This window comes from Lissotriton vulgaris, chromosome 9 (genome assembly GCF_964263255.1).
Source record: "Lissotriton vulgaris chromosome 9, aLisVul1.2, whole genome shotgun sequence".
NCBI classification, from domain to species: Eukaryota; Metazoa; Chordata; class Amphibia; order Caudata; family Salamandridae; genus Lissotriton; species Lissotriton vulgaris.
In genome coordinates, this window is record NC_141697.1 from 827459497 (window position 1) to 827484087 (window position 24591).

Below are 24591 nucleotides of genomic sequence, written 5' to 3' on the forward strand. Positions count from 1 at the left end.
ATAAAAATATCAAATTACCTCAAAAATCTCGCCAGCCATATACTTCTAGGGTTCCACAGGGGAGATTATTCTTTAAGGGAATTAACTGCAATTTCTGTACATATGGCCAAGAGGACACCTGTATGTGTGAGGAATTACAAACCCAATTGGTGACTTACTAGTAGCCAACTCCTCACCAAGCAGCCGATTTCGCACTCTATGTTAGTAATAGATACCTTGAAATTATGTTCTTTTCCACTTAATAATCATTCCCTTTATTTCTTCGGATAACGAAGTTCATCCGTCTGAATCAACAGTTATTTGGCCGTACGTCACGTCACTGTCTTAAATAAGGGGAAAAAGAAAAGAAAAGTCCAAGCTGTTCTTCCTTTACTGCCCTTGGTGCATGAAATTTTATATCTTGGGAGATTACACCACATTATCTATTCTGTTGTATCCTGTGAGGAGACATCGCTTTCTCTACTCAATAGCTATTATTTCCCTTTTATCCCTTCTGAGTTGTGGCAACTCAACCTCACCAGTTTTTATCAGGGGTCCCCCATAAATTTCACCACGGTATCTTCACTATTGTAGTCGCAAACCGAAACATCAGTATCTTAATTCCATACTACTTTTTCCCCTTAGATCCCTTCTGTTATGAGGCAGCTAAACCTTCCCAATTTGTTACCGGGGTCCGCCATTAGTGACCTCCCTCCGTGAAAAGTTTGCACCCAGGATTTCCAGTACTCACCGCTGTGATGTCACGTTCACCTTAGTCACAGTCCGTCTCGTGGGGCACCTGACCCAATCCCGTGCTCTAACCTTGATGACGTTAAGGTTTGTAATTCATCACGTGGGGCACCTCACCCAATCCCTTGTTCTGAGCCTGATGACTTAAAGGTTTATACGTGATCGGAGTGGTACACCGGAGAGTGAATGGTAGTCTGCTGCAGTTTTCTCTAAACAGGAACTAGCTGACCCAAATTTAAATCACTGCGCGCATGAAAATTGGATATTTAAACACGCCGTATGGAAGGACTGGGAATTGGTTGGGCGGCATTTCATAGGGAGACGGACTGTGACTGAGGTGAATGTGACATCACAGCGGTACGTACTGGAAACCCCGGGTGCAAACTTTTCACAGAGGGAGGTCACTAATGGCGGACCTCGGTAACAAATTGGGAAGGTTTAGCTGCCTCATAGCAGAAGGGATATAAGGGGAATAAGTAGTATGGAATTAAGATACAGATGTTTCGGTTTGCGACTACAATAGTGAAGATAACGTGGTGAAATTTATGGAGGACACCTGATAAAATCTGGTGAGGTTGAGTTGCCACATCTTAGAAGGGATAAAAGGGAAATAATAGCTATTGAGTAGAGAAAGCGATGTCTCCTCACAGGATACAACAGAATATATAATGTGGTGTAATCTCCCAAGATATAAAATGTCATGCACCAAGGGCAGTAAAGGAAAAACAACTTGGACTTTTCTTTTCTTTTTCCCCTTATTTAAGACAGTGACGTGACGTACTGCCAAATAACTGTTGATTCAGACGGATGTGCTTCGCTATCTGAAGAAATAAAGGGAATGATTATTAAGTGGAAAAGAACATAATTTCAAGGTATCTATTACTAACATAGAGTGTGAAATCTGCTGCTTGGTGAGGAGTTGGCTACTAGTAAGTCACCAATTGGGTTTGTAATTCCTCACACATACAGGTGTCCTCTTGGCCATATGTTCAGACATTGGAGTTAATTCCCTTAAAGAATAATCCTCCCCTGTGGAACCCTAGAAGTATATGGCTGGCGAGATTTTTGAGGTAATTTGATATTTTTATACAGCATATAGCTAATAGTGAGATCGTTAATAGAATCACAGTGAGGTCCATCGTTTTTTTCTCTCTTAGTAAGAAGAGAAATTTTTAAATAGTTATCGTGCCACTAATAGGAGTGAACATCCTCTTCCAGTCTCATTGTAAAGACTAGTTAGGGCAACTAAGGTAGAGAGGAAGGACATAGCTCATTTTCACTCCTCTGGTATGGATGTTAGAACAACTGTTTTTGCTGTTCCCACATACAGTTTTTCGTGGCCACTGCCTGGTCGTAAGAAAAATTCTTGATGATTTACTGTTATCTGCTCTGAAGAAATACTATGAGTAAGTAGTCAGGAGTATCAAGTATGGAAACCTTCTTTATGTATGTGGGGTGAGATATAAGGACATCTAGATAAAATTGGTGTCCCCGTAGGGAATTTTTACTAATTGAAATTTGCTTTTAATTGTCTTGTCTCTCTTGATTCTGAAGTGATTGCACTGTATGGGTTATAAGGTGTCACAGTTAGGGTGATTTAGAATGTAAAAATGTAAATACTGATCGATCCTTGCAATGTTTCTTTTTTGTAAATAGTGGATCATATGGGCATATAAATAACGGAAATATACATATATTTGTTCAGATATTTCCAGGTCTTAGAGAACATCTATTCTATCTGGCGGGTCCTGATGAAGGTGGTTCCCATTGATGTTCATTTCTACCGAAACGCGTTGACGTGTCCTTTTAAGATCTGACCAATCAGAGAGGTCATATTGGGCAATAGACAGAACAACTAAATAGACGTGTTTGTAGGCCCAGATGTGTGAAGTTGTGAGTGTGAAAGAGGGAGAGTGGTATGTGTGGTATTTTCTGTTCTCTACCTGGTGATATATGTATAAAGGTTTAGATATAATGAAATGTGGATTTTGAATAATTTGTTGTTATCTATGATGGAATTTTGATACCTAAAAAAAATGTGTTTTTAAGAAAATCATGAAAAAAGAATCAATTGAATGTCAAAGGAATTTGAAAAATAAAAAAGAATGCAAAAGTAAAATGTGTTGTATTGATATGCCTATATAATTGGAGTTACTACCCTGAGAAATTAATAGGTCACGAGGGAGTTTTTTCTCATTTACTCAATGCGTATTTCACAGTGAACATTATAAAGTAATGTTTAACAGGATAGCCACCTAATGTTTGTGTACTATATATCTCAGTGCTTTCTTACTTTTTTAGGTTGAGGACCGTAGGCTGCGCTTGCGCAGTTCGGTCCATAGATTTAATGTTTTTTAGTTAGGAGGCTTGAACCCGCCCCTCTTCTCCATTGGCTGGCCTCGTAAATGCTGGCCAGCCATTGGAGGAGAGGGGTGTCACTCCCTTTAAGCCCCCGTCTTTTTCGGATTCGGGGGAGTGTTTTTTGCGTTCTTTCTCACTGTGACGTCATCCTTCACTCAACAAAAAATACGCCCCCCAGTCTGAAAAGGACGGGGCTGGCACCCCTTTCCACTTCCCTTGCCCTTCCATGTATTGGTAACCCACATGCTAAGTTGCTGGACTGCCTGTGTCCCCGCCGCTGGAGCCATCGCTGAATGCGCCTCGAAGACCTGCCCTTTTAAAAAAGCCTGTGTTGTGCCGCCCGACTCCGTGTGGCTCCGCTCCTCCTCGAGCCGGAGTCAGCACCGTAGCCTAATTGGGCCGCCTCGCACTGTGCTATCTCTTCCCCCATCGAGCCGCATTGCCACTGCCTTCAAGCCGCCCCGGAACAGCCAGCTGCAAAGTACGCCCCGCACTCTCCAGCCCCCGAAACCGCACTGTGCCGCCGTATGACTCATACGCCTGAAGCGTTTCAAACCGCACTTTGCCGCCGTACGACTCATACGCCTGAAGCGTATCAAACCGCACTGTGTGCCATACGCCTCGTACACCGGAGCGTACCAACACCGCACCAACCTTCAAGGAGTGAGCCAAGGTCCGTGTTATACGCCGGAGCGTACCAACATCGCATCAACCTTCAAGGAGTGAGCTGAGGTCCGTGTCGTACGCCGAGCATACCAACATCGCACCAACCTTCAAGGAGTGAGCCGAGGTCCGTGTCGTATGCCGGAGCGTACCAACATTGCACCAACCTTTGAGGAGTGAGCTGAGGTCCGTGCCGTACGCCTGAAGCGTACCCACTTCATTCCGCACCTTGTCCCCGAGGCCGCGCCACACAAGGGGGAGCCGCGCTGTACGCTTAGTACAGGCCGGCCCCGTGCCGCATTGCCACGTCTGGGGGAGAATGAATCCCTGCACAATACGCCCCTTGCTCAAAGCCACGCCTCACAAGGGAGAGCCGCGCTGTACGCTGAGTACAGGCCGCCTCCGTGCCGAACTGTCGCCTGAAAGGGGGATCGGACCACTGCCCAGGACGCCAACGCCTCCTACGTGCAGCGTTGACTACTCTGGTCCAATTGACCTCACCATACCACTCTTTAACCACACATTCCCAAACCTATTGGAAGCGGCCTTAACAAATGTCTGAGATATGATGAAGACTGAGGCCTGTGTGTGTGTGGGGGGGGGGGCTCTGTGTGTGTGGGGGGGGCTCTGTGTGTGTGTGTGTGGCTCTGTGTGTGTGTGTGGTTCTGAGTGTGTGGGGGGGCTCTGTGTGTGTGGGGGGGTCTGTGTGTGTGTGGGGCTCTGTGTGGGTGTGTGGGGCTCTGTGTGTGGGGGGGGCTCTGTGTGTGTGTGGGGGGGGGCTCTGTGTGTGTGTGTGGCTCTGTGTGTGTGGGGGGGGATCAGTGTGTGGGGGGGGCTCTGTGTGTGTGGGGCTCTGTGTGTGTGTGTGGAGCTCTGTGTGTGTGTGTGGTGCTCTGTGTGTGTGGGGGGCTCTGTGTATGTGTGTGGGGCTCTGTGTGTGTGTGGCTCTGTGTGTGTGTGGGGGGCTGTGTGTGTGTGTGTGTGTGTGTGTGTGTGTGTGTGTGTGTGTGGCTCTGTGTGTGTGTGTGTGGGGCTCTATGTGTGTGGGGGGCTCTGTGTGTGTGGGGCTGTGTGTGTGTTTGGGGGCTCTGTGTGTGGGGGGGCTCTGTGTTTGTGTGTGTGGGTGCAAATGCAATAGGTCTCGCATATGCAAGCGATTAAGCTATTGGCAATATAAATGACAAAGCCATTTATTTATGATTTAAAAAAAAAATAATGAAATGTCATGAGCAATGCCAATAGCTCTACTTTTAATAATGCCGAGACCATTGCATTGTAAATGCTTGTTCTCTTTTGAATGTAGCCTTACTGCTAGAGAGGTCGACCTCGAAGCTGGGGAACCAGGTTCGAGTCTCGGCAACGACACTCAACAGCCTGTGATTCTGGGCAAATCACTTAATCTCCCTCTGCCTACCAAAAATGAATGTGTCCATCTGTAGCGAAACTGGTGCTCATGTAAAGCGCTCTGATACCCGATCTCTCAGGTCTAGTACGCGCTATATGAAACACTAAAAAAACATTTTTAAAGTTGTACTTTGCTCCTGTTCTGAAACTGTTATGCGGACTAAAATGCGATGTGCGAGTTTTATTGGCCTTGCTTGCTACATTGTTTTGTGGTGGATAACACATACAGGTCAGGGGACTCAAGGGTAGTGTACCATGCATGGATCCCATAACATTTTCATGATGTCCTACAAACTTTAAGCTTTGCCTAAACTCACACATTTGCTTCCATTTCTGTGATGCAAACTTCCGGAATCTACAGAGACCCACATAATTCCTACCACCCATCCAATTAAAATGCCACTTCTTAGAAAAATGCAAAAACTGTGGGGATAACATTTTTTTGGGTGCTACAACTGCTTGTCCTGAAAACTGTTAAAATTGTGATCCTGGGACAACAAACCTTTTGTTAATGATTTTTTTGGGAAAAAAATACACAATTCACTTTTCTGGCACAGCACTTGTTTCCCATCCCCCCCAAATGTTGCAATAAGTTAGCTATTTCTTTTTCCCTTCAGGAATCTCTATTAACTCTGGGTATCTTAAGAATTCCCAGGATGTTGGAAAAAGGGGCTCACATTTGTTATGGGTACCTTTTGTGGAAAAAGAGTTCTGCACCAACTACCCCAAAGTTCCAAAACGGGCTTCAACTAAACTGAGAATGGATCGCAGGCCTGCACTCCAACAAGACCCTGCATCCTTTGTTCACTGGAGGGAGTTGGCACAGGGCTTGACCTCTGCAACTCCAATGGGGTCAGTTTGTGCCCACATCACAATTTCTTTCAGGACACAAGGATTGAGTGTCCACAGGCCCAAAAGAGGCCAAGGAGGGGGCCACATGCCCCCCTCCATTCATAATTACTTTTGACCCTGGGAGTTCCACAGGATCGCCACTGTTTATATATATACATACAAATTAACTATCTAAATGATGGGAGAAAAAATCATTAGAGAAGTACAGAGACGCCAATCGTGTTCCAAGAGGGTTGCATGTGCTCATTGCACCTACATTTGAAAACCCGAATCCACTAATGTTACAAGAATGGACAGAAAAAAACCTGTAGGCATCGTGAACATGAACCATATTTTAATAAAATACAGAGATTTATCGTAATGTTTTTTTGGTGGAAATCGACTGTATTAATGGCCTACTTGATGCTACTGGACAAACTGAGTTGATTAATACGGGAAAACATTAAATTGAATTAAGAGTAAAGAAACATAAAGATACGATTAAGGAAAGAAAGATTTTCAAGTTTGCGCGTGATTAAAATGATTACGTCACTGGAAGAATTTTTACGCTTGCACGTAAATATGATAATTATAAAAGACAAGCACTAACCAGTGGAAACTCTCAAAGCAAACAAGGACTGGCTAGAAGTGAGGCCAGGGTAAATGAAGGGGATTCTGACTCTGTTTCTCTTACATCTAACAGTGAATCTGAGGATGATCCACCAAGCACATCGGAAGCTTTGGCATCAGGCCCCTCTAGTTTTACCCTAGTAGAGGAATTGAATTTTGTCAGTGAGGACCGGCGGTATACCTTGCGCCCCCGCAAACCTCTGTATGTGAAAGGAGAGCAGCCAATAAATGTGGGAGGTAGAGGAGGGTAAAGCACCGCAAAAAGTACCTCAAGAGGGAATGCACAAAGGAACTGGAAGAAATTAAAAGTGGCATTCAAACCACTGTCATCAATCTAACTGACACTATTTTATCTAAGGCTGAAATGCAACTTTTATCGTTGGGTCTCTCCTATTGTCCTAAACACCGCTTCTCAAATAACCAGACTAGGATTGATGTGTTAAGTTCTTCAGGAAAATAAAGTTAATCAAACATTTTCAATTAAACACATTCACTGACAGATCATTAACAAATCCTCCCAGCAACATTAATACAGATGGGACATTACACCTCAAAGATATACCTAACTTGCAAGTACTTTATGGTCTAGCACATGAAACAAACGGTGATGATTCATCCCCTATTACTCAAGATATCTGCCTAAAGAAGTCGGATCCTAGTCCTTTTTGTCCAACTTCCACGTTTCTTCCATTAATGCCGAAAGATGCAGTGGATGTATTCAGTGACAGAGTCATTGCTGAATTGAAGGTGTTAAATAGAACCGTAACACCAACCCAACGGCGTGGGGATTATAGGAATACACAATATGATGCTCTGATTGTCAATCTTCAAAAGAATCAAGACCTTATCATCAATTAATCGGATAAGGGTGGGAGCACAGTTCTGTGGTCTCGAAAAGACTATCTGGCAGAAGCTGATCGTTATATTTCTGACACTCTATGTTTTAGAAAATCAACAAAATTTGAGATGAGATCAGCTGAGGACAAAACATGTAAGCAAATTCATCATTGGAGAAGAAGGGGTTTTGATGACCAAAGAAGAAATTAATTTTTTAAATGTTGAACATCCGGTCACTCCAATGCTTTACTTTCTGCTTAAAGTACACAAAAAGACCACCCCAGTACCAGGTCGACCGATTATTTCAGTCCAAAGGAGCATGAACGAAAATCTTTCAAAATATGTAGATTTTTTTCTGCAACCGCATGTGACCACTTTAGCTTCATATTTAAGAGTCACGTCTGACTTTTTGAATGAGATTGAAGATGTAATTTGGTGTCCAAATTATCTGCTAATGGTCATGGACATTGAATCGCTTTATACAAGCATAAATCTTGCGAATGGCTTGAGTGTAACCAGACATTTCTTGGAGAACAGGGATATTAACATGAAAGACCATAATTGTATCCTGTTGGAAATTATTGAACTATGTTTGATGACTAATTACTTTTTATTCCAGAATGAAATACATCAACAGGTGCGAGGTGTGGCGATGGGGGCATGTGTCTCCCCCAGCTTCTCATGTTTGCATGTGGGCTGGTGGTAGAAGCATGTCCTCAGGTCCAAGCACCTGCACTCGTGTAGTCACATAGTTCCTTATTGGTGCTACATTGATGACATCTGTTTGGTCTGGAGTGGTTCAAAGGAGGAGGCTCTTGAGTTTGTAGGAGACATCAACTCTAATGATTTAAACTTGAAGTTTACAGTCTCTATAGACAGCTCTAGAGATGAATTTCTTGATGTGCTGCTGTATATTAATGAAGTTATATTACATATTAAGTTACACAGAAAAACCACTGCTGGTAATTCTATTTTACATGCGTAAAGCACACACCCTCGCCATTTAATTAACATCATACCTTATGGAGAATTCTTTGGATTCGGAGAATCTGTAGTTCCGAGGCTGTCTCCATTGAATGTCAAAGGGATGCATACTGCAGATTCCTTGAGCGGGGTTAAAAGAAATCACTTTTGACCCTAGCCTTGAATAAAGCCAATAGCCTGCCAAGAGATACACTTCGACAGCCCCAATCTAACAGTGTTGTCAACAAGGATGGATTAAACGAAGAGGTACATTCAATTCGTTTAATAACCACGTTTAGTGAACAAGAGGATATAATACGTAAGATCATATATTCTGAATGGCCAATTGTACTTACCAACAATATTCTAGGTCCAATTCTTCCTAGATGGCCTGCCATCACCTTTAGAAGGGCACCCTCAATGAGGGATGCCCTTGTGCAAACAAATGCCAGAGGTTAAGATCAAAATTTCCTGGCTCACTAAAACAGGTTTCTTTAAATGCAATTCCTGTTGTGCATGCACATTTGCTAAAAATGGTACACATTATAAGACAGCATTTAGTGAGAGGGATATAGCTATTCAAAAACATCTTACTTGTACTGAATATGCAATTTATAAATTGGAATGTACATGTAATTTAGAATACATTAGCAGTACCAAACTCCCAGTGCATAAATGTATCCTCCAACACATAAGGGCCATTGTTAATTCTGACCATAACTATCCGGTCACCAGACATTTTAAATCAGTTCACAACAACAAACTGAATGATCTGCAATACACAGTTTTAGGGTCAGTCCCAAAGCCCGGACAGGGAGGGAATTGAGATAAGCTATTAAGGCAACGCGAATCACATTTCATTGTAGCTCTCGATACAAGAGTCCCTAACTGCCTAAATATGAGTGAGGATTTGCACAACTTTTTATGATGATAAGAGGATTTTTTATGATGATAAGAGGATTTTTCTGCAAGGTATCTTTGTTTCAGTGATTAGTCCATACATATGTGAATAGGACACTACTTTCACTATCAATTTCGTTCCTTCTTTCTGTATTTAGTTTTTTGCCCATTATAGATGTGTTTTTCTGTGAACTAGATACTACGGCCCACATGCATCATCCCGGGATTTTGCGAGTTCTAAAGTGCGAAAAATAGCGATTCGCATTTTAGAATTCGCAAAACGGGATGCATGAATATTTTCGCAAATTATTTGCGATTCGGTAGAAATCGCAATTTCTACCAAATCGCAAATATTATGCGATTTTCAAAGTGCGAATTCGCAATTCACATTGATCCTATGGGCCAAAAGGCCCATAGGGATCAATGGGAATTGCGAATTCGCACTTTGAAAATCGCAAATCCTGATTGCATTTCAAGGGTGGTGAAATGAACCCCCCTGCACCCATGAAATGTTGTTTTCGCATCATGTTTCACACACACATGTCCTAAGGACATGTGTGTCCGTAACTTGAAAGTTAAAAAAATGCATTTGCTGCGTTTTTAACACTTTTTGCAAATTTACCGAGTGGTTCAACCACTCGGTAAATTTGACACCCTAATTGCGAATTCGCAATTTTAAAACTAATCATGCATTGCTTTTAAGAAATCGCAAATTTGCGATTTCTTGAAAGCAATCGCATTTTTAGAAATCGCAAAAATTTTGCGATTTCTGAAAATGTATGATGCGACTCCAAAAACCCTTGTGGGCCTACGTGTTGCATTTGCACTTTATGATCATTTAGGCTTAAATGACTTAGGGCTTCTCCTTAGCTGCTAGTGAACCAGTATTTTGCACAGCACAATTTTTTTTTTCACTTAGCACTGTTTATTAGGCTTTTTTACTTATATGGAACAATTAGATTTTACTCAGATTTGACTTTTTAGCGGCTGGTTATAATGATTTAGACCTGTTTAGTCATTTATGCACTTGCACTTTAATATCGAATGATGATTTCATGTAGAACTCCTGTTCTATTAGGTCTGCAATGCTGCTAATATGATTTATGAGCTATTTGTAGGCCATTTCTTTAATCTGACTTCATTTCAGATTTTTGTTTCTATAATGTCCGGACTTGTTGATTCCTGCCTAATGTTGCACTTTATATTTCCTAGATGTGCTTTGTCTTTATGATATGATTATTAGAGAGGTGTAACTTCATATATCATTCATTTAGCACTTGCCTACTATGTCAAAAATGAAATATTGATTGTTATTGATGTAGGTTTAATTAAGAGTGGTTTTAATAGATAGACCCTTAACACTGATTTCTATCATGGTTCACTATAAACCAACTAGGTTTCTGATATATATATATGTTTCACTACTACGATTTTAACACCTAACTAATGTATTTATTCGTATTTGTTTGGATGTATATATATTTATATATGTTATAATTTATATTGACTAGGAAAGTGTTATAGTCTGTTTTCTATACACTTGAGCCAGTTATGCTTGTGTCTACAGGCAATTGTGCTCATTTTTTCTTTTTATTGAATTCCCCTAGAGGAGACGCATCATGTGATCAAGCTCCCAGTGAGGAGTGAAACGCGTCATGGCAGGCACTATGCAGCAAGACAGCCCATAGGCAAAAAAGCTCTGTGTCCCAATAAGAAAGCTCTATTTTTAAGTGGGTTGAAGGGACTCTGGCAAGAGTCCCTCGAACCTAACTGGCAATTGTCCCTCGAACCTAATCGTACTGATATACGAATATTTTTGTAGGTTAGTATTTTAAATACTTAAAAAATGACTTAATATTTTAAAAACAACTGAATGGATTTACACCAAATCACAAAAAGCATGCTTTCTAAACCAAGATCAAGCTTTGTACAGACATTTGGTGTAATTCTGTTTTTACTGTAGTGAGTCTCAAAAAAGTCTGTGGAAAATGAATTGGGATTTTGGTTAGAGACACCCCCTTCATGGGCCCCACTTTACAAATCACCCTGGAACTTTCAATACACAAACTAGGCAAAAATGAACACTTTTTGGGAAGTTTCATGAAGATTCGTCAAATGGCGCCTAAGTTATTGGCAAAATAAAAAAAGCATTTCCTATGGAAAAGCTGATCTAAATATAACTATCCGACAGGTAATATCTATATTTATCTATCTATCTGAATATATATGTACAGCTGATGAATAAAAAGCACAATAAGGAATTCTACACGAGTTGTATCTTGGTGTTTTGGCGCCCAATCTCTATCAAGGAAATTGGAATTGGTGTGAATATATATATATGTGCGCTTTTCAATAGAAAAAGTGTTTTTTGACTTGCCTATATCTTTAGCGCCGTGAGAAGAATTATCACTACATTTTCCCAAAAAAGGACACTTGTGATTCTAGTTGTGCATGGAAAGTTTCGGGGTGATATGTCAACTGCGGGTCAGGAAAAAGGGGCATCCAAATAAGTGTGCTTCCCATGTTAATTCCCATAGGAGTTTTGAACACGACTACAGCCGAAACTGCTGGATGGAATTACATTAAATTTGGCAGAATGGTGTATTTTGTTCCACAGATCACACTTTTTGTAATTTGGTGTAAAACTTGTCAGTAGTTTTAGCGGTATTAAAATAAATAAATCTAAATTTGTATATCTCATGCAGAGATATGATTGGTTGACAACTCTTCAACCAGAAAGTGTTGGTAGCCACCTTGAGACGCGGCTTCAACCAAGTCCCAGAAAAAACTTTGTTTTTTAAGAAAAGGGGGCAGGGTAGGAGTAACCTGCCCTCCTACCTCTGATCCTAGGGTCCCCTTGGTACCCTGGCAGGGCAAAAAATCATTTTTTTAAAATAAGTTGTCGAAAATTGTGGAGGATTCATGGCTCTGGTAAAATGGAAAAAAACAGTGCTTGTTTTGAAAAGAGCCCCCAGGTGGGCCAGGTCCCGGAGGCAAACATTTTTTAAAGGGGAGGGGCATATGCCGACCCCTCCTAAGGTTCTTTGAGCCCTAGGGATCACCACCCCCCTTGGGTTTTATCTTATAAATGGAGGGGGCCGTGCGGAATCTCCTCCTGAGCTTCATTGAAGCCCCGAGGACCACCACCTCCCCAGGGCTTTCTTTTTTCCAAAGGAGGGTGGCGAAGAGGACCCCCATCCTCGGCTTTGTAGAAGCCCCAGGGTAACACCAGCTTCCCAGGGCAATAAATCAACATATTGAAGGGGGTTGCGGGAGCCCCCTCGACCCAGCGACCACCAACTCCCTGGGGCCTCAGGGACTGCCACCTCCCATGGCCAGGCCTTGGAAAGTCATTAATGGCCCTGGAGAACCACTCTCTAGGGCTTGCTCCTGCTATGTCCCAGGGTGATGACAGCTCCCACCAAGTCAGAGCGGACATTCCCAGTAAGGGTGAGCTGTCAAAGTGCTCCCGCCTGCTGGGAGCATAGTTTTTATCTGTTTCCCCATCCGCTGTCATGCAGGCAGGGAAACAGACAAAACAATTGCTCTCACACAGAGGGAGCTGCATGTTTAGCAGCTCCCTGTGTGTGAGAGCAATGCCATTTCCCGCTCGAGGCGGGGCACCAGTAGGGACCTTGGGGGCCTTCAAACTCCTCCCGCGGTCCCCAACAATGCTGACTGGGTGCCCTGGGTGTGCTACAGGGCACTCAGCATGTCAAGGCTGTACCTCAGAGGTTAGGGTCCCCGGGGCCAAAATTTGCCTAGGGACAGAGACCCCACAGTCCCCCTCCCCATGGATTTGATGCCAGGCCCGGGGATGGGGTCCTTGGAGCCAACATTGGCCCACGGAGGGGGGATAGGGCCCCTCTCTCCTTCTAAGAAATGAGCAGGCCTTCCACCCACCATAGTAGTATGCAAAGATCTTCCTAGCTTTTGCCAGAATGATAGGCAGCTTGCCAAAAGGCTCTCCAGCGTGTTTACCGCCGATTCTGGTGACACGTTCTTCATGCCAAAGAATATGAGGACATCTCCACCAAACAAAGAAGCACTTACTTTATATAGCTGAGAGGAAGTACCCTTGTATGGTGGCAATTTACCTCTTTGTAATCTCGTTGACCTCTCTATAGGATGATTAATGTTATCACATTTCTGGATAAAGAGGCAGAAGGAAAAATTGCATTGTCAAAATGCATACAAGGTCACTAGAGACATTTCCTCGTGGTCCATTACACATCTGTAGTGTAGAATACGAACTGCACATTTACCCAACAAGGTAGTGGTTACTAATTAACTAGAATAAAGTATAAATTTGAGTAGATATGTTGTGCCAAACTGTACATTCTTGTTGGATAAAGGGGCAGGTGCAGTTCCGTTGTGGACCAGTCACTCACACAGCTACTGACGCACCCACACAGACACTTAGACACTCACTCACACACCCACTCACACACTGATACACCCACTCACAGACCCACTCAGACACTCACACACCCACTGACAGACCTACTTAGACACTCTCGAACACCCTCATAGGATCACTCAGACACTCATGTACCCACTCACAGATCCACTCAGACACTCTCACACCCACTTAGAAAACCCAGTGAGGCACCTATCCACAGACCCACTCAGGCACTCTCACAGCCATTAAAGATCCATTCACTCACTCAGACAGGTACAACCACTCACAAACCCACTCAGAAAGTCATGCACCCTCTCAATTACCTACTCAGAGACTCATGCACTGACTCACAGATCCACTCAGAGACTCACACACCCACTCACAGACCCATACAAGACTCATGTACCAACTGCAAAACCCACTGAAAAACTCACCCACCCACTCACAGACTCATTTAGATACTCATGCTCTCCCTCTTAGACTGGCTCACACACTCATGGAGGCACTCACAAAGCCACTCAGACACTCTCCCACCCACTCACAGGCTCACTCAAACACACTCTCATGCACACACTCACAGACCCACTCAGACACTTACATACCCAATCACAGACCCATACAGCCACTCACACAACCACTCACCGACCTATACAATCACTCACACATACACACTCACACACTCTCAATGGTTACAGGTTACAGTTAGGAAATAGAATTTAAAAAAACATAAAAAATTCACAAAACAAAACAAAGGTTACAAGGACTTATAGTTTGGAATTAACATTAAAAATCCTTGGAAATTCACTGAAAAAACTAAAGGTTACAGGGACGTTATTGCTAGGCTTAGATGTCACTTGTATAAAACAATAGAAAGTCAGCAGTATAACTTTCACCCTTGCAATGCACTGCTTATGACCTCACATATTACATCACTCATGACATGATCAGTGACATCACTGATGACACCTCAAAGCCTTCTTGAGATGCATAATCTTTTGGGACTCATTACCAATTGCAATTAGAAGAGGGCGAGATGGGGGGATTTTCTCTCCTACTTCAAATTCATAATGAGAAATGAATCAATGGTCTGTGACCTCAATTGTGTTCCTAAACCATTGATCGCACCTAGCTGGAGTTGTATCTGATTAGCAGGCAGGCATGCAGGAATGGGTTCATTGCCTGCTTCCCCCAATATCTCTCCAAAGCAAATCATTATTTTTTATTAAAAGTAGCACCTGCAGTTTCAGAGATGAAGGTATGTTGTCCCTGCCTGATGCTTAATAATCAGGTAGGGTGTTATTCATGACTCCCTGTGAATTCCTGTGAATGCAGCAATGTTAGACTGCAATGGGAAATAAAGCACCATCCCTGCATTTGCTTGCCCAAATGGAATATTTGTCTAAAACAGCACTGGATCATTAAGGGTGAGGTGCTGCTTATAAAACAAAATGTTTCCCTGTTAAAATACATTGAGGGAAGCAGGCAGGGGTCCTAAGACTACTACCTGCTACCCGCATGCTTTCCGATATAATTTCCAAAGGGAAGCTGTTGTACCAGGGCAGTTTCCCCTTTGCAAATACCTTTCCACCACAGCGTCAGTCTCAGTAACTCGTCAGTGGTTTGAACCTGTAAATGTTGTCACAAATCATTGTTGTACCTCATTGCAAATCCCAGAGGATGATGCCCTTTTATACCCCCCTTCTGTGCCTTAAGGAATGAGTCACAAAAGTTATTTTACGAGTCTGAAAATCATAAAGGACACACAAAGTAACTATGGTACATTACCCCTCCCTTTTTGCAGTCTAAAAGCCTGTGGGGCATATTATCAAGGAACGGCGTTAAAATTATCGCTGCTTTAGCGGCAGGAATCTGCCGCTAAAGCGGCGATAATGGGCTTGATAATATGCCCTTGAGAATTCCAATAGTAGCCCATGTTAACACCAGAACATGGGCTTCTATTGGAATTCTCAAGGGCATATTATCAAGCCCATTATCGCCGTTTTAGTGGCAGTTTTCTGCCGCTAAAGCAGCGATAATTTTACCGCTGTTCCTTGATAATATGCCCCTATGTTTTTTCTAAATTGCAGGATCTGCACCACAAAACTGTGGTGTACATCAAGCCCAAGATCTAATATATCATTGTAACATTTCTTTAAAATTACACTACCAGACTCCCAAAACATTACTTTTGGTGCAAGGGCATTAGAGATTAAAATGTTCGATCCTGTAGTTGGATCTTTTACTATCCCCTGAATAAAAAATGGGAAGACAAATTATAACATGCTTCAACCACCATCAACTTATTACTGAATTGTCTTTTGAGTGCTCTTCCAGAATATTTATTTGAAGTAGGAGTCACCTTCTTAATAGGCACACATATTATTCATTTGCCATTAAAGTTTGGGCTTATTTGCTGAATGGTTGTGTAGTTGCAGAGAGCATTGTATATCGTTTTCATCACTGCTTCCAATGATGAAACACCTCTTATCTTTTGCAGAGAGAGTTCAAGGATTCAGACCTGGAAATGCTGGCTCCTTACATCCCGATGGAAGGGGAAGATTTCCATCTTACACCCATCTGTGAAGACGATCAATCATTGGGTTGCACCTTACATGAATTTGACAAGGCTGATTTTGATTACCTATCTCATGAGAAAAGGTCCATCCCAGGTTATTTCCAGCTACCATTAGAGAAAGGTCTATCACCACTAGGTAAAAATATGGAACTGAATGAGGAAGTGATGTATACAAAGCCAGATAATGGAAAGAACACCCCCTCCTGCTACACCGATCAAGGATACTTGCATCCTTTTACTGGTTGGCCTGGTGATCCCTGGCCCCCAGATCCTCCATTTGGAGACTCCTCTGGTAGAATGTTGTTTGGAAATTGGCCTCAAATTCAGGAGAACAAATCACAAGGCAGCATCTTCTTCCAACCACCAGTCACAGAAAGGTAAGCAAGAGCTATTTTATACCTCTTTGCTCTCCATTACAGAATAATTTCGTACCTGTTGGAGGGTTCAGCTGACAGACGTTTCCTTTCAGAGGCTCTGGGGCAGTGCACTGTTTAGAGGATCCATGCAGGGCCAGGCTGAAGTGCCTGGACTCCTTGGCCAACATTAGGGAATGTCCAAAGAAGGCACAAATCACAATGGGCCATATGTATCATGAAATTCGCATTTGCAAAGGCCGCAATTCTGCGAATTTCGGCCTTTGCGAATGCGAATTCGCAAAATGAGATGTATGAAGGAAAAACAAATGCAAAATAAGGAATTGCAAAATTTGCGATTCCTTATTTTGCGATTGCATTTAAGGAATAGCAAATTTTGAGATTCCTTAAATGCAATGTAAGAAGGCAAAAAAATTGCTAAATGGCCTTAAGGAATCGCAAATTACCACCAACTTTTAGTTGGTGGTAAGTTGCGAATTCCTTGAAAAATTCAAATTTTTGCATTTTTCAAAGTGCCATGTGACGTACATACATGCCCTTAGGGCATGTATGTGCACCACATGTGCACCTATGCTTATTTCAGGGATGCAACAGGGTGTCCTTTGGACACCCCTGCACCCTTGAAATTATTCTCAAAAATTCCCATTCCTTCCTATGGGCCTCCTGGCCCATAGAAATGAATGGGAAAGTATTCCTTAATTGAGAATTCGCAATTTGCAAATTCGCAATCAAGGAATATCAAGAAATCGCAAAAAAAAATCATTTTTCTTGATACATACCATTTTGCGATTCTGAAATAGCGATTTCTTAAAAATCGCTATTACAGAATCGCAAATTGGTTCCTTGATACATATGGCCCAATGTTCTGTGCATCCTGTTAGAGTACTGTTTTGTTTGATCATGCGGTTCCCCATGGTTTAGGTTCCAAAGTGCAGAACTTCTGAGGTCTAATATGTGAAAATGACTTAGAATGACACTTTTCTTCAAATAACTGTTGGTTTAGTGACGAGCCATTGTGGAAGTGCATATGCAGGCTGATTCGTGTATGAAAAAAGGCATTTTTTAAATTTACCAACAACTTTTGACCCTGTGGACGAATCAGTACACAGTCAGCTAAGTTTCAGTGTGCCAACTCCATGAAGAGCCATGCATGGACAAAAAAGTTCGAGGGGTAAGGGTGAAAAATGTATGATTTCCCATTTAGGTCCCATAGGAAGTTTTGCTGAAAGATATCGCAAAATATGCTGAACAGATTTACACCAAACTTGGCATGTAAGGCGTGGCCTGGCAGCCAAGATGGTGGATGTTGGACTTGGCCCTTTTGGCACGGTTCACCCCTAAACTTTTTGCTTTGTAAGGTGACTTGGTGTTAGTTGTTTTTGGCTTCTGGGCACTTTAACACTGTGTCCCAGTGTAAAGTGTGTGCGCAGTCTGAGTGCGTGTGGTGAGATTGGTCTGCCCTCCCATAGGAATGCATGGGGAATGTGTGTCCATGGTAGTTCCTGATGTGTGGGGAGTGCAGGCTCGAGTTTGGTATGTGCAAACTCGTGAGATTAGATGCTGCGCGATGATGTGCATGGATTTAATGTGTCTGGAGTGGAAGTGCCACTTCTAGAAGTTGGCATGTCTGTGTATTGAATGTGAATTGACTGTCTGGCTTGTGATTGGCTGGAGCTGGCTGGTGTGCCTGGCTCCAGGAGTCAGGATGGATCTGCCCCGGTGGTGAATGGAGAGATCTGCATGTTGATGGCAGGGAGGAGTGCACCTGGGACCTGAATAGGGCTGGGCCTTCCCTACACAATGCTGGCTCCGCCCCCTGTGGTGCGACTGATGTCCCTAGCCTGTCCTGTGAATGGGGAGAGGGGCACCAGAACCAGCTGCATCTTGTTTTCCGCCACCCTGCACCCTAGAGACAAAGGAAAGTGTTTATAAAAAAAAGGCTGTGACCCCATGTAAAATGTTCTTCTGATCCTAGCCTGAGGGGGGCCTGCTGCTGCTGCTGGGCACCAGGAGGAACCGCCACTGGGTGCTACTCCCTGCTGGAGGGCCCTGTGAGCTGGCCCCTGGGCCCAGCCTTTGCCCCCCCCCCCTTACCTCCTACAAGACTTTTCTGAACTTTGCCAGGTAGCGCCTGGGAGCGCTTTATTTTTCCTGCCAGCGCCTAGGAAGCGCTGGCCTCCCCCTTCTAAAAATATAGCATTGCACCGCTGGGGCGACGATCTCTTTCTCGAGGGAATCCCCGGCGTGGGGATCCCCCTTTGCTTATTTCCGGTGCGGGTGCTCACCCCGCATCTCTGCCCTGTCGTGTTTTGATTGGCGGTGCGCAGGTGCCCACCCTGCGTCTTCGTTGTGTGTTACCTCTTGAATTGCAGGTGCCTACCCTGCTTATATTGTGCTATTGTGGGTGCCTACCCCTCGTATTGCCGTGTAAAGCTCACCGCCGCGACCCGGAGGAAATCCAGAAGTCAGGCAGCCCTCGCTGAGACAAGGGCGGGGCCCGACCGAGGAACAGGATGTCCGGCCCGGAGGAGACGGTGAAGCATGGCTCCCGCAGCTGTAGTGTGTGTCTTGCATGTGTCTCTCACAGCAGAGCGGGGCTCCAATGTGGTGAGGAGAGCCCCGCCACCGCTTACAGGCCGGCAAAGGAGCCCGGTGAGGAGGGCTAACCCCGAGCAGCCCCTGCCAAGGAGCAGCGCCGGGTCAAAGAGGAGTCCCCAGCGGAGGCCCGGTCAGTGCGGGCGTCTCGAGGCAGGGGCACCGATTCAGGTGAGGAGCGGCCCCAGATGGCAGCGGGTCGCTCCCCTGCTTAGTGGGGCATTTCTGTTTAGAGCCCACGTGGCACCTACACATATGGGGCATTTCTGGGCAATACCGAGCCCCATGGCTCCTACATTGCAGTGCCCCATGTGGGGGCAGTTTCTGTTAGCGGCCGCTCCCACCGTGTGGCAGCATTTCCCGATGGTCCAGAGCCCCGTGGCTTCAACGTGATTTAGGGCACATTTCATTCAGAGCCCTCGAGGCTCCAACGTGTGGAGGCATTTTGTGTTTAGAGCCCCAGAGGAGAGCCAGGAGGCCCACTGGTGCCAGGCTCAGTTTCCCCAGCTGCCCAGCACTTAGTGGGCAGCTGCAACCTTTAGGTGGTGCCCCTGTGCATCGCTGCATTTGCAGCCGTTAGCCCTGACTCTGCTGGACAAAGGGCGTTTCAGCCCCTGAGAGGCCAAGTTGGTCTGGGGGGTCAGTACTTAATGTAATTCCACGCAAGGTGATGGTATTTGTGTTATCAAATGTAATTCTATGCAAGATGATGGTATTTGTTTTCATGTTGGTAATGACCTGATGCCTAATGTGATTTACGCGTAATGTGCAATGCCGTTATGCCTGTGATACCTCAAACTGTGTGTTATGCTTAGGAGGTTGTTTTGCCTAGTATAGTTATGCTAGTGAGTTCATGGTTCCCTGCGTGATATATGCCTAAGGTGGTTAGGATTGGGAAGTGTGTACCTACCTGTTAACAGTGGTTACTGGTTGTGTTCTACACTTGTTATTTGTTGCTACAATTATCCGATGTTCTAAGTGCTATTTCTACTAAGTGCTGATTCTGACAGTGGTCCACGAGGCCCTGTCCTGTGTATATAATCCCCTGTAAATACTGCCCAGTGCCAGTTGGCACAGTGTAATTATGTGATTATGATCTAATGTGTTTATGGTAATACAAAGGCTATTTTTATATATAACCTTGTGGGGAGTTCCTTTTTGTGGTGTGCCTAGTGTGTTGCTGCTGTGGGTGTGTGTTGCGCAAATGCTTTACACATTGCCTCCGGGATAAGCCTGACTGCTCGTGCCAAGCTACCAAGGGGGTGAGCAGGGGTTATCTTTGGAGTGTAAATTCCTTGCCCTGACGTAGAGTGGTGGTTTCTGCCTGGCTTTAGCACAAGCCGTAGCCAAACAGAAATCCCATTTCTAACAGCGGACATGTGCTAGGCAAGCTCCGCCAGCCTAAAACATGAATCCTACATATATCCTGTTCTCCGATCCTATACTACACTCGGATCGTGTTCCTGGTGGGGCGTGAGTGGGGGCTGCGATCAGAGCCCGTTTGGACCCCGCATCTTGGCGTGGCGAGCCGTGGTGGCCGCGGCCTGGGGTGTTGGAGCTACGCTGAAGCCTGGAGCGGCAGCCGGCGCACGAAGAGCGACTTATATGGGGCTCCAGGCAGTCTGTTGATCCTGTTACTGTGTGCATGCTGAGGAAGTGGTGAGGTGAGGGTGTCGGAGGCATTGAATATTCAGCCGGGGGGGTCTCGGGTGAGGCCGCCTCCCTCCCACTGCTCTCGCATCGGAGTAGCTGAGGAGCAGTCGGCGGCTATATCGGGCTGGAGTGGAGGCATCAGCCTGCACAATCAATGGTTGCATCGGGCAGTGGTGGGGGCACTGAGAGGAGTGGGTGCCATGGACAGAGCTTGGTGACTGCTTTGCTGCCCTGGGGTCAACGTGGGGCCTGTGCACCCTGAGTCAGAGGACGCTAGAAGGGCCGCTCGTTGCCTCGCTCTGTGTTGGGGACGCTGCGCACTTGCCCCGGCGGCCATATTGGGTCGCACGAGTCGACGTGGATGGCTCGGAGGACCGCAGGAGCTCTTGGTGGTCCTGAGTCATTGCTGACTACCCCAGAGGTAGGAAGGGACACTGCAAGAGGCCCTGGGGAGTGTGTTGGGGTCCCCCTGGCTCCTGGACTCTGCGCCCAGTTGGATGCAGCCATACCTGTTGCTGGGACAGTGGGGGGTTCTGAGCAAGTTAGGGCATCCCTCTACAGTGGGCGGTTGACCTGGACTCCAGTCTGCCGGGCCTTGGTCGTTTCTTGGGGCCCCTTCCCCTCGCCGCTTCTACATTGTAGCCTGCTGGCTTTTCCTGTGCTCGGCGGCCAGGTCAGGTTGCGCGGGGCCTGGATTCAGGACCTAGGGGCCTCCCTCCGCCTTGCTTACTTTTGCACCTAGAGGGCGTCTCGGCCAGCCACGTTCACAGGAGTGGGATTCTTTATCCTCTACCCAGATGTCTGTGTGGTCCTCTAATGCAGTAGCCTGGAGGTCTGGTGCCGGGTGGCCTGGGAAGAGGTCGGCTCAGCGGATGCCATGACGAGGGACAAGACGAGTGGACGCTGGGCCAAACAGAGCACCCTGGACAAATTTATGGACACTGGGACCAACGCTGTGGCGCCTGGAGGGGCACAGGGGGCTGTGCCGGATATGCCGGACAATGCTGCACTCATGACCGCTGTCACGCAGTCCAGAGATGTCCTGGATGCCAAAATCGGAGCAGTCTGCTCCCATGTCATGTTCCTCTGCCAAGACCTGCGGAACTCAGTGGCCCGCATCACGGGGCCTGAAACACGGATCTCTGGGGTGGAGGACGAAGTTGCCACTCTGCAGAAGCGGGTGGACACCCTTGAGATGACTCAGCGGGGGTGGGGCGGGCCAGGCGTAACAACCTCCGCTTTGTGGGCTTCCTGGAGGAGTGCGAGGGGGGAAATATGAAGCAGTTCCTTACTCGGTGGCTGGAGAGCTGGATCTCCCCGGAGTCCCTGTCCCGCTGTTTTGACGTTGATTGTGCCCATAGGGCCCTAATGGAGAAGCCTCCGCCTTGAGCCCGTCCGAGGCCGGTTATCACAAAGCTGCTGAACTATCATGACCGAGATGTCATTCTAAAACAGGCTAGGGCCAAGGAACCTTTGCTATTTGATAACGCTTGCATTTTGATCTTCCCGCACTACACGAAACTGGTCCAGCAACGGAGACAGTCCTTTTTGGCGGCCAAGGCTCGACTTTGCAAGCTTAAACTTCTGTACGCTCTGCTGTATCCGGCCCGACTACGGCTGGTGTATCAATCCCGTACGCATTTTTTTGACTCGCCGGAGGAAGTGTTTCAGTGGAGAGATGAGACGTACGATTGCATCCCCATACACCGCCTCAGCATGAATCAGACTCTTCATCCAGCGAGGTGGCCCGTAAGCAGCCTCTATTGAAGCTTAAAGATCTCAGACGCTCAAGATCAAGCCGTCGATCCCGCTCCTGCAGTGCATCCTCCCGGGCTGGCTCGGCCTCCAGACAGTTTACTCTGGCCTCCTAATTAGAGGGGGGGATTGCAGTCCTGTGTAACTTTGACACTGTTGCCTTGATTGGAGGAGCCTAAATTTGGGCCGGCTTCTCTGTTGGTCCCTTCCACAAAGAGGGTGCCTGCTGAGGTTGTAACTTGGGGATCCATTTGTCGAGGTGTGCCGAGACTCCCCGTTGGGGTCCACCGGCAGCACCCGCCATGACAGATGCTTCATCATTATTGAAGGATAGGGTGAAGGGGGTTTTGGGTTGTTTATAGTACTGTCAACAAGTCGCACTTTGCTATAGTAGTGTTAGGCCTTCATACACACACCGCAAACTTTTTTTTTGCCACCGTATCTCATCAGGGTTTTTCATGGCTGACCCACCTAGTGGCCCCCTGGTATCTCCTGGGACTTTCAAAATAGTGAGCTGGATTGAGAGGAGGGTATTAGATAAAATTAAGCGAGGGGCGGTTCTCCAGCAGGCTAAGAGGGCTCATGTCAAAATATACTCATGCTACAAGAAACCCACCTTATGGGTTCAAAGGCGCTCTGCCTTCAGCATTAAGGTTACGCTCAGGTGTTCCATTCCGGGTTTGCACGGGGGTCCCAGGAGGTGGCGATTTTGATTCACCGCCAAGTTCACTACACACATGTTAAGACGTGGCCAGACACCCAGGGCCGATACCTGTTCCTGCAGGGCATTATCAGGGAGGAACCAGTAGTATTGGGCTGTGTCTATGTGCCTCCTCCGTTATCATGGGGCCTGGTGGAGTGGCTTATGTCATTATGGGCGGATATGCCGGAGGGCCTGTCCGTGATTGGGGGCGATTGGAATGATGTGCGGGATGTTTCCAGGGACCGTTGAAGGCCCAGGGAGAGTGTGACTGCTCGCCAGGCTACAAAACTTTCCTCGTTGGTGTCTGGCTTTGATTGAGTGGACCCTTGGCACGGGATGCACGGAAACACACAGGGCTACACGTATCTCCTCGCGGTTTACAATTCCTACTCTCGCCTTAAATATTTGTTCGTACCTCGGGCGGCAGCCGGTAGGGTGAAAGAGGCGGAGATCCTTCCGAGGGGGCTCTCTGATCATTCACCGATTACTCTTACGATACGGATGGGCTGGGCGAAGAAGCCCACCGCTGCCGCCTCTCGACGTTGAACCTCCAGAAGGCAGAATACAGGGAGTGTCTGGAGAGCGCACTCGATCAATTGTTGATGCTTAATGTGGAATCGGTTTCTGGGGCCTAATCTCTGTGGGAAGCACTGAAGCCTACTTTACTGGCGTAGATATATCTTTTTGCGAGGCAGCCCGCAGAACGCGGATGGAGGCTCTGCTACAAGCAGAGGCTAATATTGGGGATGTTGACCTACGTAGTAGAGGTGTCGGCGGTCACCACGCACGGCAACAGCTGTTGCTGGTGCAACAGAACTATGCAGCTCTTCTTGGAAAAGCGTGGCTCAATGGTTAGAGCAGCAGACCCTGATGCAGAGGCCTGGCCCGGGACCAGGGTTCAATTCCCGCCTCGGCGGCTCTTGGACTCAATCTCCCCGTACCTGATAATTCTCGCCTCTGTGGTAAATTAATTTTACCTAATCATTTTTCCATATAATTATCAATACAAGACAGCTCATTCAAATGAGAGGCAGAGTCCGTGGAATCTGAGTCATACGGGCTTTAATATAATGCTTTGAAGCATGGGACATCGGGTTCCATCACCACTCAGGTTCAGGAAGGGACATTCTCACTTTTTATTAACAATACACATTATATATAGTAAAACGGTACAATTGGAGCCAATACAGTAGGCGTAACAGGTGAAAAGAGAGAG

At 45.8% G+C, this 24591-nt stretch overlaps 1 protein-coding gene across 3 annotated transcripts in view; it reads left to right on the top strand.

Moving 5' to 3' along the window:
- Positions 1–24591, top strand: part of LOC147692313 (endothelial PAS domain-containing protein 1-like) — a 595714-nt gene that overhangs the window by 414667 nt on the left and 156456 nt on the right. For all 3 annotated transcript variants that reach the window (XM_086938561.1, XM_086938562.1, XM_086938563.1), the window contains one exon: positions 16218–16672. In XM_086938561.1, the coding sequence (XP_086794687.1) occupies positions 16218–16672 (455 nt within the window). The remainder of the gene's footprint in view (positions 1–16217; positions 16673–24591) is intronic.